The sequence below is a fragment of the Terrapene carolina genome, unplaced genomic scaffold, assembly GCF_002925995.2.
Source record: "Terrapene carolina triunguis isolate 2854851 unplaced genomic scaffold, T_m_triunguis-2.0 Scaffold84, whole genome shotgun sequence".
In the NCBI taxonomy this organism is placed as follows: Eukaryota; Metazoa; Chordata; order Testudines; family Emydidae; genus Terrapene; species Terrapene triunguis.
The window spans coordinates 35,716,378-35,733,296 of NW_020664435.1; the positions used below are offsets into that span (position 1 = coordinate 35,716,378).

Consider the following 16,919-nt stretch of genomic DNA (forward strand, 5'->3'; position numbering starts at 1 on the left):
GTCAAGTTCCCATCATACAACTTTCTCCAACTCATAATGCCATCTCTATCCCACAATTTCTGTGTCTATTTTGAAAATCCCATAACCCGCATGGGACTTTTTGCTGTTCACCATCTCTGATGGAAGCCTGGAGCCTCCACAGCTCTGCACCATTGCTGGGAGCATTGCAAGCACAGGACGCATGAGCCTCTGGTATTTGCAGAGCCCAAAGAAGAGCCATGGGGAACATGATGATTTCCAAGCAATCAGATTGCTGTGGGACATAGCAAGAACCAGTTAAAGGTAGAGCAGCTTCAGGGCCCGAGAAATGAGCACTGATTGGTGGCATCATATCATAATGCAGGATTGAGATGACAAAAAGTGGCTGCAGAACTGTCAGATGCACCTCAACAGCACCAAGAAAAGATTGAACTTCTGGCTCAGCAGGTGCAGAATGACAGTTGAACGTGCTTTTGGTAGATTGAAGGGTTGCTGGCATCGTGTATTCACAAAATTGGATCTCAGTGAGAAAAACATCCCAAGGGTTATAGCTGCCTGCTCTGGCTTGCATAATATTTGTGAAGCAAAGGGAGAAAAGTTGCTGCTGGGGTGGAGGGGGAGCCCTCCACTTGAGTGTCTGCTGAGTTTGAACAGCCAGATACAAGGGCTATCAGAATAGCTCAGTGTGGAGCTATACAGCCAGGGAGGCTTTGAAAAAACACCAAGCCTCAGTAATGCATTGAGGTGTACTGTGCTCTACCTGGCCCTGCAGTTTAGGGGCCTGTTAGGAACTGTGTGGTGCTTGGTGCACATCTATGAATATAAAAGTGACAAAGCACTTATTAATCTGGTGGTGTTTGCTGTACATTTATGATTATAACACTGTGTTTGTCACTGATCCTATGAGTTGGGTCACTCTGTACAGTAACAAGTAGGTGGGTGCTTTCAGAACTGCTAGGCACTTTGCAGCATATGTTGGGAACTAATAAAGATGAATTATTTCCCAAACAATACAGTTCTATTGAGTAATGAAAACACTTCAAAAAATTTCTGTGCAAGTTAAAAGCAAATTCATTAAAATCTTAACAAATTTATAGAACAGAGCTTAAAGAAGGGAAAGGAACATTCATTTTCTTTTTAGCTACACATTCATCAACAGTGGTTCTCACAAGTCAGTGTATATGAAGCTGTGGTTGTCCTTAATGTCGTCCCCCTTCTCCCCTTCCCCCTCCCCCCGTCCCCTGAGGTGTAGCAGTAGGGATAAGGATGCAGCTCTTGATGCCACAGGGAATGTTGAGGGGGTTTGTAGGGAGGTTCTATACTGAAGTTCTCCATGGACTGCAAAAGGAGGTGAGCCCAGGATTGTTGAACCTGTAGGTCCACAAGAGTCTGCAGCATCTGTGTGTGCTGCTGAACAAGTGCCATTATGTACTGGTGCATCACCCTGCCTGACTCCTGGGCCTTTCTCCTGCCCACTATTTCCTTCTCCATACAGTCTGCAATATTCATGCTCCAGGCCCTCTGTTCACAGTCTGATGCAAGATCTCGCTGAACATGTCATCCCAAGTCCTCTTTCTTCTCTTCCTTATCTGGCTCAGGCGTTCTGCAGGGGTGGAGGGAGAACCCCTCAAGGCCACAGCTACTAATGGCATCCCAAAGCCACCCAGGCCCAGATGCTACTAGCCTGTGTACTGCAATTGTACCTGCTGAAGTTATCAGTGAGTGCCGTGGAAAAGTGTCCCACCATGGAGGAGGAAATGTGGCTACCATCCCTAGAAACCTTTGGGAGAGAATTGCAGAGTATCCACATGAAAATTCCAATGAGAAGTTGGGGGAAGCATCACTGTACTGGGAAATAAATGTACACACTTACCCAAAGTTCCTTCTCCTGCATCAGGCTCACCCATGCCCGACTGCCAGGACTGACTGGACTGCGGTGGAGTCTCAAACAGGTCCTGGCTCATGGCATAGCTGGACCCCTTGGCCACATGTCCCTCTTCCTTCTCCTCCTCCTCACTGTCATGCCAGGGGCCTATGGCTCGGGGTATCCATGGTGATGATGGGGTATCGAGCAAATATGGCATGACAATCTTTAAAAAAGCAGCAGGTCTGCAGCTCGGCACTGGAATGACTGTTGAATTCTCTGGGCTTCTGGTATGTCTTCCACACAGGAGTGGCGCCAGGGATTTGGCGCCCTAGGCTCCCGGTCGGCGGCGGCAATTCTGCGGCGGGGGGCTCCTTCTGCGCTCCCGGTCTTCGGGGCACTTCGGCGGCGGGTCCCGGAGCGAGTGAAGGACCCGCTGCAGAATTGCCGCCGAAGACCCGGAGTGCGGAAGGACCCCCCGCCGCCGAATTGCCGCCCCCCAAATCCTGCAAATCCTGGTGCCCTAGGCGACCGCCTAGGTTGCCTAAATGGAAGCGCCGGTCCTGCTTCCACAGTTCCTTTGCTTTCATGTGGCACTACTACTAATCCCTGTTGTATCCTTTTTCTTGCATCTGCCATGCAATCTGATAATAGATGTCCATATTTCTATGACTGGTCCATAGCTGTACTTGCACAATCTCTTCTTCCCACAGGCCCAGGAGATCCAATATCTCTTGTCTACTCCAAGCCAAAGTGCGTCTGGAGCATGTAGCCAGCATGGTCAGCTGGGCAGTGGCACACAACAATGCAAGCTGCAAGATGTGGTCCCCAAGCTGGACAATCAGGAAAAGGCGTTCAAAAATTCACAGGGTTTTAAAGGGATGGTGGGGGAGGCTTCCATTCGCCATGACCCCAGGGCAGTGGAATTCACTGTTGGGCATTGTGGAGCAGATGCTGGAGGACTGTTAAGGTCGACACAGGTAACAGTGTCTACATTCACCGCGTCAACATCAATACATCGACCATGGCTCAACGCTGGTGGTGTTATTATGTTAGTGTAATGGAGAGCTTACATCAGTGGGAGACAAATTTAAACATAGACACATGCACAACTAAGATGACACAAGGTGTCTTAAATTGATCTAACTTTGTACTGCAGACCAGGCCTTAGTCACCCATTTTCCTTCTTAACATTCACATGAGCATTGATTTTAGGTCTGTCACATAGAAGTGCCGAGCACAATCACAAGGCTAGGAACTAGAATCTAGGGAACCAGGGTCTGGTGGACCAAGCAAAGAGGTGATAATTGGTCCTGTTGGAAATTGGGAGAGGAGGAGACTGACTTTAGGAAACTCAGTTTGCTTCTCTGTGCCTCAGTTTCCACATTAGCAAAATGGAGGTAATGATACTGACTTTCATTATATAGTGCTTGTAGGTCTACAGATGGAAAGCTTTAGATATTATTTTTATTAGTGTTTTAAAGCAGTTATATCTCTTGGGATTATCATGAGAGGGGCTCTATTTTGAAATTAATCTGATTTTGCATAAGTGGATTTACATTTTTTTATTGTGCATTAGATTTCATTCATGCAAGTTGTTTTAATTTAATTGGGCCATACCCAGAAGTTTTTATTCCATTTTTACTTTTTCCTGACTCAGGGAAATTATCATTGAAGTCAATGGGAGTTAAATTACTTTTTCCTTTTTCTCCTTAAAATGTGATTGGGATTGGGAAAAGAAACCACATACCTGCCATAAATCAGAACTCTACATGGGAATCATTAAGCCCATGGTAAGGCAAAACTGGTGTTGTTGAATCAATAGTGTCAGAATTTGAAGGTGGGGTGAACTTTTTCTCCCCTAATATTTTCTCTTGAGATGCAAATCCTATTTTATAACAGGATTCTAAATTTCCCACAGGATTTTATCATCTTTACAGTTAATAGGTTTTTTTATATAACTAAATCTCCTGAGTCTCACAATACATCCTTTCCTTCTACAGTACCTGGGTTTTGTTACAATCAACTCAGCTTCTGGCCAAACTGGCTCATGTTTTCTCTCAACCGCACACTTGGCCAGAGTTAACCTAGACTTTCCCCCCACCTTTTTTTTCTTGACAGGCTATTCATATTTTCTACAGTTAGTTTGAAAAATACAACCTGTCTGACTAATATATGATGAAGCACACTCAGAGGAGAGAGAGAACATGCTGAATCCTGGAAGACTGGCAAATTCATGCCCCATCAGTGCTGCCTTTTTAAAAGTTGTTACTGCCCATCATGTACCTAAATCATTTTAAAATGAGTTTTTGAAATGTGTACTCTTAGTTTTCCAACAGATCAGATGTATAAATAGTTAAAATGGGGATTCAAGTTTGGTCCTGAGCTGCAAGATGTTCTGGATGCTTTAGAAGTAAAGCACTTAGTCAAATAGGGGGAAAGATTTCTGCAAGTTGCTCTTCTGCTACCCCTTCTGGTCACCATAAGGAACAGCACCCATATTAGTACTTGCAGACCAATTCTCACCTTCAAAACACAAGTTCAGCAGAACCTCAGAGTTACAAACTGACTGGTCAACACACACCTCATTTGGAACCTGAAGTACACAATCAGGCAGCAGCAGAGACGGGGGGGAAAAAAAAGCAAACACAATACAGAAGCTGGGAATGGGTGACAAGGGATGGATCATTTGATGATTACCTGTTCTGTTCATTCCCTCTGAAGCACCTGGCATTAGCCACTGTCGGAAGACAAGATACTGGGCTAGATGGACTTTAGTCTGACCCAGTATGGCCAGTCTTATGTCCTTACAATGTTAAACATAAGCTACTAAAATGATAAAAGGAAAGTTTAAAAAAAGATTTAACAAGGTAAGGAAACTATTTCTGTGCTTGTTTTATTTAAATTAAGATTGTTAAAACCAGCATTTTTCTTCTGCATAGTAAAGTTTCAAAACTGTGTTAAGTCAATGGTCAGTTGCAAACTTTTGAAAGAACAACGATAACACTTTGTTGCAAACATTTCAGAGTTATGAACAACCTCCATTCCCGAAGTGTTCATAACTCTGAGGTTCTCCTGTATTAAGTAATTAAGCCTCACAGCTACAACGTAAGTGGGTATTCTTAGCCCCATTTCTGAGATGGAGAAACTGAAGCAAAGAAGTTGTGACTTGCTGAAGGTAAAGGAGGGAATCTGTTTCAGAACCAGGATAGGAACTCGGGAATTCCTAATTGCCTGTCCAGTGCTCACATCACACTAAAACATGCTCCTCCAACCCCATCTCCCTCTCATTATATTCCAAAGAGAGTCATATCCAGCTTTCCACTGCTTAAGGGTAGGTCAGTGCAATATGACACCTTTAAAGAGGGAGGGGAAAAGAGGGAACAAAGTGGAGAATCCTTAAAGACATCTTCTCACCTCCCCACTGGAGCAAAGCACATACATCATTAAGGGGATTAATTGCTGTTGTTGCTTAGTAATTAAATCAGCTTAGTGCTCTGGAGAAGTGCTGGATTGACTGATCTGAAAAAATTGAAGTCCCCTTACTTTTCCACAAGCTAGGTACTAACACCCCCAAATATGCACATCACATGCCATAAAGCACTGCAAGTTAGTTTGGGGTTAGTTTTATCACCAGTGGATGAAAATCATCATGACTTGACAGATTTACATATTCTTATGAGATATGTGACAGTGGGATAATCCACTGTAGAACAATTGAGATTATGCCTTGTGATTTTTCTACACAAATATGAACACGTAGCAGATATTCTGGTTTAGCAGCTAGAACAAGGCACTCTGAAGCAGTGACAGACATTTAAAGTTAGTTTCATATCTCACTATGTACTGGTCTCAGTTCCAACACCTCTTCCTGTCCAGCATTGTCTCCTAACAACCCTCAAGGGTTTGTGGAGAAGAGGCTTATCTTGAGCCATTCTTCTTCCCTTGCTTGTTTTAACTTACAACCCCATATTAAACTAAACCAATACATTCAGACAGTAAACATCCAAAACAACCAGGTCAACATTCAGTAATCATAAATTATTACAGAGCAGCTGTAATTACTATCCCACCATAAAGTTAGCATATGGCATAATACAGCTTCCTGACTCTTGACTGATGTCATTGTCAGCTCTCTCTCTTTTTTCTCCACATTTGAGCAGAGGGAGGATATTAATAGCATGAATTCAAATACTGGTGATGCATTTGGAATGTTGTTGATTAACAAACGATGCTTGAAATTCAAGTTAAAGACTTTAAGGTCAGAAGGGACCATCACTATCATATAGTTTGACCTTCTGCACATTGCAGGCCACAGAACCTCATCCACCCACTCCTGTAATAGACCCGTAACCTCTGGCTGAGTTACTGAAGTCCTCAAATCATGATTTAAAGACTTCAAGATACAGAGAATTCACCATTTACACTAGTTTAAACCTGCAAGTGACCCCTTCCCCGTGCTGCAGAGGAAGGAGAAAACCCCCCAGAGTCTTTGCCAATCTGACCCAGGGGAAAATTCCTTCCTGACCCCAAATATGAAGATCGTTTAGACCCTAAGCATATGGGCAAGACCTACCAGCCAGACACCTAGGAAAGAATTATCTGTAGTAACTCAGAGCCCTCCCCATCTAGAGCCCCATAATGATCCATTGGCGATATTTGCTGCTAGCAGTCAGCTACATGCCACTGTAGACAGTCCTGTCATACCACCCCCTCCATACATTTATCAAGCTCAGTCTTGAAGACAGTTAGGTTTTTTCCCCCACTGCTCCACTTGGAAGGCTGTTCCAGCACTTCACTCCTGTGATGATTAGAAACCTTAACCTAATTTCAAGCCTAAACTTGGTAATGGCCAGTTTATATCCATTTATTCTGGTGTCCACATTGGTGATTAACTTAAATAACTCCTCTCCCTCCCTGGTATTTATCCCTCTAATGTATTTATAAAGAGCAATCATATCTCCCCTCAGCCTTCTTTTGGTTAGGGTAAACAAGCCAAGCTCTGTGAGTCTCCTCTCATAAGGTAGGTTTTCCATTCTTCAGATCATCCTAGTAGCCCTTCTCTGCACCTGTTCCAGTTTGAATTAATCTTTCTTAAACATGGGAGACCACAATTGCACACAGTATTCCAGATCCTGAGATCTCACCAGTGCCTTGTACAATGGTACTAACACTTCCCGTTCCCTGTCTCTACTGGAAATACCTCACCTGATGCATCCTAGGACTGCATTAGTCTTTTTCACAGCTGCATCATATTGGTGGCTCATAAACCTCCTGTGATCAGCTAATATACCCAGATCTTTCTCCTCCTCTGTCACTTCCAACTGATATGTCCCCAGTTTATAGCAAAAATTCTTGTTGTTAGTCCCTAAATGCATGACCTTGCACTGGGGCGTTCTACACCTCAAAGCAACACCCTGGAATCCCCATATTCACCAGTGTCATATAATTATGACATGTTTTTAACAAAGTATGCCTTGTGAGGTATCATGTTAAAAGCCTTAATCTGTTGACCATTAATATTATGTTGGATTGTATATGCTATTCTTATATGCGAAGTTCTGAAGCATTGCTGTATATGTTACTGAGATATGTTATGAGGCTGGGAACACACACAACCAGCCTTTCAGGTACAACAGTGGACTAGCCAGACATGCTGGTGTCCTACTAAAGGGAATCCACTCTCCCAGCAGCCATCCCAGAAGACTTCTGAGAGAGAGCATGTAGACAATGGATGCTGCTTGACCAATGAGGGCAGACCCCCACGTCACAGCAAGCTGGAAGAAACTATAAAAGAGGGGAAATGACATCATGATTTGGCCTCACTCCCACCACAACTCAACACCTGGAAACATGTCTGTAGGACAAAGACTTTGAACTGGGGGAGGGTGGTCCTGGGCTGAATGGCAGTTCCAGCCTGTGTATTGAAGATCTGTGACCTGTTTGTACCATTTATCATGGTGAGACACTATTTAATTCAAATTCTGTTTAGTTTATAGAACTTAGACTGAAAATTTATTTTTGTTTCTTAGGTAATCAACTTTGATCTCTATGCTTGCTACTTATAATCACTTAAAATCTATCTTTCTGTAGTAAATAATGTTCGCAAGGTAATTCCAAACTCGTGTAAATCAAAAGTATTATTATAGCTCTTTTGTAAAGGGCACTTATGGAAAGTGTTCTCATTCAATGAACATTCCTTTGTTTCTATTTTTTTAAGTCTGATGGTTATTGTTGGCAATACAAGTGAGAAAAGCATCGAAGTGTGCTTCTCTCATTGGAACAAGGTAACTCTCATTGACTATAATACTACAAGTGAGTTACTCGTGTGTCAAGGGGAGACTAGACCCCCATAATGGGAACATTAAAGACTTGTTATGCTTATAATTCAAGGAAATTCTGGATTTTGCTGTCAGTTTACATTGCCATTTAAGTGGTATGTAATGTGTTCTCTCTCTCTGTCTGTCTAGCACATTAGTTTCTATTCTGATCTTAGTGAAGCAGATTATTAATTATTCAGCAGTTTGTTTTCCTTTTATTGTACTTAGCACACTTGACTGAAAGAACAGCCAATACTGGACTAGGTCCAAGAAAAAGGTGAGTTTTGTATAAAAAGGCATCAAAATGAAAGCTTTCAGCTCTGAAATCATCTATTTAATTTTTTCTCTCTCCTCTGTTTTTAGAAGATTATTTCCAGCCCTTTGATGTCAACAAATTCAATGCCTTTTACAAAACTACTTCTGTGTGTGAAACATTTCTTTTTTAAAATTAAAGCCAGTATATTTAATTCCCCATCTACTATACTCTTAATAAGTGAAACTTCCTAATATTGGAGAAATGATGGTCTTGTGGTTAAGACACTAGACTGAGATTAAGGGGATCCATATTTAATTCCTAGCCCCACCATAGAGTCCCCGTGTAACCTTGGGCAAACCTAAATACTTTGTTTCTGTGTCTCAGCTTCTCCCCTGTAAAATGGGAACAGTATCACCTCGAAGGGATATTGCAGGATAAATTCATTAGTGAGTCTGAGGTATTCAGACAGCAACAGAGGTCATATAAGGTCATATAATAATATTCTGAAAACATCTGTAATATTTAACAAACCATTGGTTGTGTCCCGTTACAGCTACAAACACAAAAAAGGGAAATACATTAAAAAGATTTAAAACAATATCATCCAGGCTAAAGTCAGTATTGTCTGCTCTGCTTTGGAGTAGAGAGGAGATAAAAAGGAACAGAAGACTTGCTCATATAGCTGAAAATATTCTGAAGAGAAGGGAGCTGAACCGAACGTAAGTGGCATCATTCCCAAGTAAGGCAATCGATTTTAGGCCCCAGATGTGCAAATAAATTAATGTTGACTGAATCAGTGATGACATATGCAAAGCATTCTGTGCACCCATGTCCTAGCTCCAGCTTATGTTTGCATTCATTGATATATATGGTACATACCCTAGTACCCTCTCCTTTCTCTTCTCTCTAGCCCCTATAGACATAGGGTATTGACTTGCGTCTGTGGACTCTCTGAGGAGTCTCTCTAAGATCACTCCAGGCTTCAGCTTAGTGCTCTGAAAAAGATATGGACTGACTACTCTGGAAAATGAAGTTCTCTTATCTGGTCACAAACTAGCATTTGCATGGCAAAGCCTAAAACCCCTGTTATGTTCAAGTAGTCAACCGCTTCTGGCCACCACACCTCCTACCTACTCCAGAAGGATAAACCTTTACTCCAGATCTCTCAGAAATTCTATGACTGATATAACTTGTGGAGTCTTCCTGAATCTGCAAAAACAACAAGGAGTCCTTGTGGCACCTTAGAGACTAACAAATTTATTTGGGCATAAGCTTTTTCAAATGTACTGAATCCTCACTTTGGATGAAGCTTCAATACTTGAAAACAATTTATATTTAAACACGTAGTACTGCACTGTACGCTTCTGTGGCATTATAAGGGCGTTATTTACCCAGATGTAAATAGTAGGCGTGTTGGCAATATTATTTGCTGTGTACATATATATACATGCATATATTAATATATATATATACACAGCACAGGGAACATGTACTGTGTATACATCTACATGCATATAGAATTAGAGACAGTATATGTGTTATTACAGTATATATCCAGGTATTGCAGGTGTATTGCAATGTTTAGAATACAGTAAGCTGGGACTCTTTCATGCACGCACACACACAGCTGGGGAACTGTGTTGCTGATTTGTTAGCTATGGGGAAGTTGATTGAAATTTCATTTATGATCATAGAAACAGACTTTGTTGTATTATATTAATATTTGTATGACGAATAAGCACTAAAATTAAATACAATCTGGTGAATTGTAACTTTTGTTTCTAAAGATTACATTGTATAAATATGCCTACATTAAACCATTCTGTTTAAATGTTTTTGGAAACACTAGGTTTAAATTATTTTCAAGGGCTATAAAGAGAAAACATAAACAGCCTGAATTGTTTAAAATGTGTGTTCCCTTTAATTAAATAAGAAACATCTGTTTTGGGATTTTGAAAGTGGTCGGATATAATCTATCCACATTATGCCTACATCAGTTTGCATCCAACATCCAGTATTTTGAAAGAAAATTCTTCCTTTCTGTAAAGAATTAAATCAGCATGCAGCATAAGGTACCGCCTCCGTCTGAATGGGCAGAAAATCCCTTGTTGAAAACAGCACTGAGGAAGACCAACAACCAATTTCCACTGTTCAGAGGGCTACATGAAACACGGAGTTTGGTCTTCTGAACATTTACAAGTGGGTATTTCTTTTTAAAGTGTTAAGTGCAATCCAAACACCTTTCATTCAAACTTATGGAAAACGGCAGTCGTCTACGCACCAATCCCCAAATTCACGCGATTGTTATTTCTGTAGGGACCATTAAACACTTCCCCAACACGCACACAAACTTCCAAGAGTGAAATTTCTCTAGGGAACTACACACACTCAGATCAGACTGACAGACATACGTGAACGGAGCGGCGAATCAACTCGCAGTAAGGGGTGACTTTAGCAATACAATACAACGCTGTGCGTTATATGCTTATAACGATTCACTTACTAGTAGTATCAAAGGGGATCTGTTTGCACTCAGCGGCTGGCCAAGGACAGTAATACACCGCTCCCCCTTCCTGTATATCCGGCTGTGTAGTATTGGCTTTGGGAGCACCGACTAGGACACTAACTCTGCAAAAACATTTGTGACCGTCACTAGCTGGTGAGCAAAAGATAAAGGCGAAGCGATGGCAGATCATTTGTGCCAACACATTATCACCCCCACCAGAGCCCTGGGACTGGCAGAAATCACCAGACCCCTTCCCCGGCTGCCACATGCTCCAGCGAGCTCTCATTGCGATCTGTGTCCAGGAGATAACCCCTGCGGGCGAGGGGGCAGCTGGGGCTGGTGACAGAGAGACCCGCAAAGGGCTGCCGCCGCTAGGTGTTTGGGCAGATCCCCCCCGAAGCTGGTTCCCAGGCGTGCCCTGGCTGGCTTTAGCCAGGAAGACTTGGGCTGATGGAGAACTTCTCTGGCGACCCCCCCCCGGGGTCTCCGATCGCCTCGGCTCTGGGACTAAGGGCCGAGGAGGGGCCGCCGAGCTCCCGGGCAGGGCGACGGGCTGAGAGGGAAGCGACCCGCGGTGACCCCGCGGAGCCCGGGGCTACTTACGCGCCGGCGTAGTGGTGGAAATCCACCGCGTAGCCGAAGTAGCTGCTCTCGGGGCCGCTGTACACGGTCAGCTTCTCCTCGTCCATGTTGAACGCCGCCAGCCCCGGCGGCCGGAGCATCCCCGACAGCAGCAGCAGCACCGGGGCAAGGGGCTCCCAGCGGCGCCCCGGGGCCGCCATCCTGCTCCTCAGCCGTGGAACCTCCCGCTCCCGGGGCAGCGCGGCGGGGGCAGCCTGGCGGGGCGCGGGGCGCAGCAGAGAGGCGGCTAGTGCGTAGGGACCCGCACCGGCTCGGCTCGGACCCGCAGCCCCGCTCCGCGCCGCCTCTCGCCCGGCGCCCACAAGCATCTCCGCGCGGCGGCGAGTGAGGCAGCCGCTCGCTCATGCCTCTAGTGGCCGCCGGCTGACTCCGGGGCTCCCCCTGGTGGCCGGCCGCTGGGGCACAGGCTGAGCGCTCCGCAGGGCAGCGGGCGCGCTGGTGGGTGGCCGGGGACCGCGACAAAGCCCTGAACTCCCTGACTCTGAACTTTCTCTCTTCCCCACGCTGTGTGTGAGAGATACACGAGGGGATCTACTCGCTGGGGGTTGCCTGATGCCCCCTGGAATAGGATCCGAGGAGATCTAGTCACCCCCACTTTAAAAGCAAGCAGATTTTTGCCTTATCGTCTGAAAGGTAGAATCTGAGCCTTCCCCGCGTAGCCAACAAGTCAGGCGGAGGTTCAGCTGCTTTGCTAAATTAGAGGAGGGCAATTAAAGCACGAAAGTACAAGCCAGTACATAACGCGCAGCAGCAGCCCCAGGGCAAAGTTTCCCCCGAAGTGTGTAGTGTGGCACCCACTGGTGGCACCCTGGCGCTGGGGCAAACACAGGTGTGCAGCGCCCTCCTCCGCCGAGACACTGGGAAGGACAAGTCTTTTCTAACTCTTTTTTGGACTGCAAATGTCCCGAGTTCGGGGCTGAAACGGACAGGTGGGATTTTTGGGAAAGGTGGAACCCGTGGTTCCAAGCTGTTTGTGAGCCGTGTGTGTGTGATCTAACCCACACATTTACGATTTTGGCTCTAACTATAAAAACAGCTGCTGTCTGCCAATTTAGCCCACAACTAATCCTCAATGAGAAACAGCGCTGAGCTAAATTTAAAAAATAAAACTGTGGCATTACGTTCATTTTTTTCTTTAAAACGATTGATATGGCAACACCAACGACGCACTGCTGCCCCAGCCTTACAGAAAACTGTTTCCAAAAAATAGCTGCAAAGGTGTGCGATCGCACCTGTCCCCCCTCCCGATCTAGAAAAATTTAGGGCCAAATTCTGAGCATATCATCCAGAGTAATCTCACGGAAGCCAGTGGCATTACTGGGATTTGCACTAGGGAACCTGAAATCAGAATTTGACCCTAAGAGGCGCCTATGACAACTACAGAGCAGTGGTTACTGTTCCTGCAACTGCGTCTGTGTGAAGGGCCCCTGTGCCTGTATGGAGCCTCATTTATTTTAATGGGGCTCTTACAGGTTACAGGAGTCCCCCGTATAGGTCCACTTGCACAATCCAGCTCTAAGGAGTTTCCATCATAAGCCCGATTTGGCCTCTATCCGAAGCAAGATTTAAGCAAGCATCAACACTGGGACATGATCTGCAGACAAATTCATCCTGCTCTACCCATGTATATAGTAGGGATGAAGTTTCAGTAGCTTCTAGCTGAATAACTTCCTTCTCCTCCCTTCCTCCCCCCCCCCCCCATGAGATCTTAAATTATTTCATCCACTGAAGATTCTTATATTTTGAAAGAGCCTTTTATGAGATAAAAGGACATGGAAAAGCTACTCCAAGGAATTGGACACTCAACAGCTCATTATAATGATCACTAAAATGCTATTGTTTAAAAGAAGAGGCCTTTTCTTGTTTTCAAAAGACATTTTAACCACAGGAAAGATATAAAAACCAACCACACTTCGGAACACATCAGGAGGCCTATTTCTTTGTAAATTTCACTATTACTGCTACATTGACTATATAAACTTTAACTATGCCTAAGGGAGTAACTTAAATTCACATAAAGAGAAAAATCACTATATGTAGTTACTATAACTATTATACAAGAGGAGGTGTCAAATCTCTCCCCTGACAAAGGAATGCAGACTGGCCCATAAGCTACATGACAACCTCATTCAATGCAGAAAACAGAAATGTCCCTCTCAGAATTACTTCCCTCCCGCTCCAATTTTAATCCATAACACCCTCTTGTGGGATTCTCCACTCCCATAACTGTGTTTTAGATGTTTTGTTTACGACTATATTAAAATAGGCAGCATCTGCTTGAAATTCGACCCTTCCCTGCCTGGATCAACACTCCAAAACCTGGCAGAAGGGGGCAGCATGTTTCATTTTTAAATCGCTCAACCTCTCCCCTCCCCCCTGCCAAGTCAGAAACAAAGTAGAAAAATCTTTTAAAAATACTACTTAATCCTCTAAAAAGCCATTCTTCTCTCTGAAAAAGAGATAAGTCCTTCTAGCATTTACAATGCAAATGTGTATCAAGGAAATACTGGAGAAAGAAACCTTGAAGAATTGTAAACATTCCAAACAAAGTCATATTTAAGATCACACTTGCTACATTTTGAGTGTACCTACTATAGCAGCAGATTAAGTGCTTTGTGGCTAGAGTTACTCTGATATTCCCAGTCACTATAACCAAATAGTGTGTTTATTTTTAAAGTTCGGAATAATTGCCCTAAGCTGTCATCACTGACTCCCACACCTCAGTTTGTAGAACATATGAGTTTCTATTGTTCCAATTTGGATGAAACCAAATAATAGCCATTACTTAGTTATTTTAGGATGAACAAGTATTTCTGGTGATAAGGACCAAAATGTACTTCAATGATATAAGAGCCAAAGTCCTATTTTCAAAAGTAACAGGCTCCTAAGTGCATTAGAGGCTTTAGAAAATTTTACACCAAACTCCTAAATGAATAGGAATTCAACTTTTTGGAAACATTTAGTTGTACTACATAACAGTAATACATTGGTCCCTTCTGACCTTGGACTCTATAAGTACCCGACTCTTTTGTAGGGCTTTTCATCAGTAGATCTTAAAGTGATTTACAACAGAGATCAGTATCATTATCATAATTTTACAGATGGGGAAACTGAGGCACAGAGCGACATCACTTGCCCCAGATCATCCAGCAAGGCAGCAGCAGAGCCCAGATTGAAACCCAGGTCTCACAAAACCCATTCCAATGCTCTATTCACTAGCAACCCTGCCTTATATGGGCCAATTTACAGTAGTCTAGTAATTATAAAATTGCTCAAACTGGTGGCAGAGGGGAGGGTTGGGAAGGATAAGGATCAGAAAGATGGGAAGCTGTGTCATGCGCTCCTTGCCCCCAATGTGCTAGTATGTTGAAATTATCTCCTTCCTTTTTTATTTTTCTTTCAAATAATCCAGCAGCAGATAGAACTGGATGTCATAACCTATCCCCCCCCCTTCAAATTCAAGCACTAGTTGTTGCATTTAAAAAGTAGATAAATAGTTAAAGCTCCTTATTGTTTAAAAATTAGACCACCAACACAACATTTAACCTTTCTCCCTTTGATAAATCCAGTGGCAGCAGGGCCAGAGTCTCCACAGCTGGAGAGAAACTCTGCAGGAGACACAGAACAACCAAAATAGAACACTCTCCAGGGGTCTAGAGTTACTTTACAAGGTTCTTGCCCACGCAGAAGAACAAATAAACAAAACCAAAATGCTCAGCACAGTGTTTGGCCATATCCTTATCATACATCTTATGCCCTTAAACTCCAAAAAGCAGGACCCATCTAAAAACACAAATAAAACAGTTTTTCTGCCTACAGTACTTCCCCCTCCAACCCATTTCCCTGCGTCCATCCCAGTCTCCCCTCTTCAGAACTAAGCTCAGCTGCACTTGATTATCTCAGCTCATAGGCACTCCCTGCTGGGAATCTACAGAGCTCTGCTGGGATTTAACTCCAAAAGCTCCACAGTAATGTCTGCTCATTGGGTACTTTCCCCAGGAGTATTGGGTCAGGATACGTCGAGGATGTAGGGTCCTATCTGTGGAGCACCATGACAGCTGTATACCCAATCCCACAAGTTCTTTTACAAATTTAAATGAAGTAGTGAGTCACCTAGTAAATATCCACAATGGGCTTGCATCTTAACATAGAATAGACATTCAAATCTGGGATTTGTGTCAGCTTCTAGGAGAGAAAGGGGTTTGTTGTGAAATTTGGATCCAGAGCTAGATTCAGATTCTGACCCACCCCCAAATTGGAGGTGTACAGAGATGGGCTTTGTTCGGGCTCATCTCTAATAATGATGTGTATCAATGTTGCTTTTCATGTTTGATTTTGGATTCAAGCGTGCTGTGGTTGAGGCCAGAAGGACTATAAGGAATAGACCATTATTGGACGCTGCAGATTTAGACCAGGTTGCTTAATAACCAGAAACCAGAAAAAGAACACACACACAATATATTCTCCCCAAACCCATATGACCATTAGAATAATAAAATAATTATTTGTATTGCAGTACTGCCAAAAAGCCCTAGCCCCACTGTGCTAGGCACTGTACAGAGAGCAAAACAGTTCCTTCCCCAAAGAGCTTACAAGCTAAGCCATAAAAACATTGTCCAGATATTGTAGTCACAGACTATACCTTAGTGCTATTTTGCAGTAGAGTTGCAGCATTTTGTAGCATGCATCGAATCTTAGTGAAGTGAAAAACATGTTACATATTGCCTTTTCAGTGAGGCATACCAAGAGGAAATAGAGCCATGTGATAGGATATTCACTTCACTGGGAGACATGCCATCTGTTACAAGACACTACCACCATGTCCTGTTCACATTGTGTAAAAGAAATTTCCATCTAGTTGTGTTGTCTCAGTTGGTGTTTTGAAACATTTAAGTAAAATTAGTATTAATAATATACCTATGGCAGATGAAAAAGCTATATTAAGAATTAATTGTAAGCCATGCATTAGATTCTAGATCCCAAACTCTTCAAGGAGTGTCAGAAATTCACAGGCTGTTCCTGAGTGATAAGTGTTTCAATTAGAGCTTTGGTCTACTCAAAGACTGATAAAAACTCTGTAGGCAGAAAACTCACTACTAGCTATATATATATATATATATATATATATATATATATATATATATATATATATATATGACAGAGTGCAAGAGTGTCAGCTAATATTTCTAGGTCATTTATAACTTCATCATCATCATCATAACTCCCATAACTGCATTGGTCATTGGGGCACCATCATCACTGATGAGCAATCAACCAATTGTTTCCACCCCTGACGATTGTGTGTCAGTGCTTGAGTCTCCACAAAGTCCATTCCTGTCCACTCTTTTGTTG

General features: G+C 43.3%; 1 protein-coding gene across 1 annotated transcript in view; it reads right to left on the reverse strand.

The window, feature by feature from the left end:
* The window catches only part of ITGA8 (integrin subunit alpha 8), a 170,758-nt gene extending 158,977 nt beyond the window's left edge, over positions 1 to 11,781 (reverse strand). The window contains exons 1-2 of the mRNA XM_024208854.3: positions 11,529 to 11,781; positions 10,923 to 11,047 (exon numbers count right to left, since the gene is read on the reverse strand). Coding sequence (XP_024064622.1) covers positions 10,923 to 11,047; positions 11,529 to 11,707 — 304 coding nt within the window. The 5' untranslated portion in view covers positions 11,708 to 11,781. The remainder of the gene's footprint in view (positions 1 to 10,922; positions 11,048 to 11,528) is intronic.
* Positions 11,782 to 16,919: the final 5,138 nt, after the last annotated feature.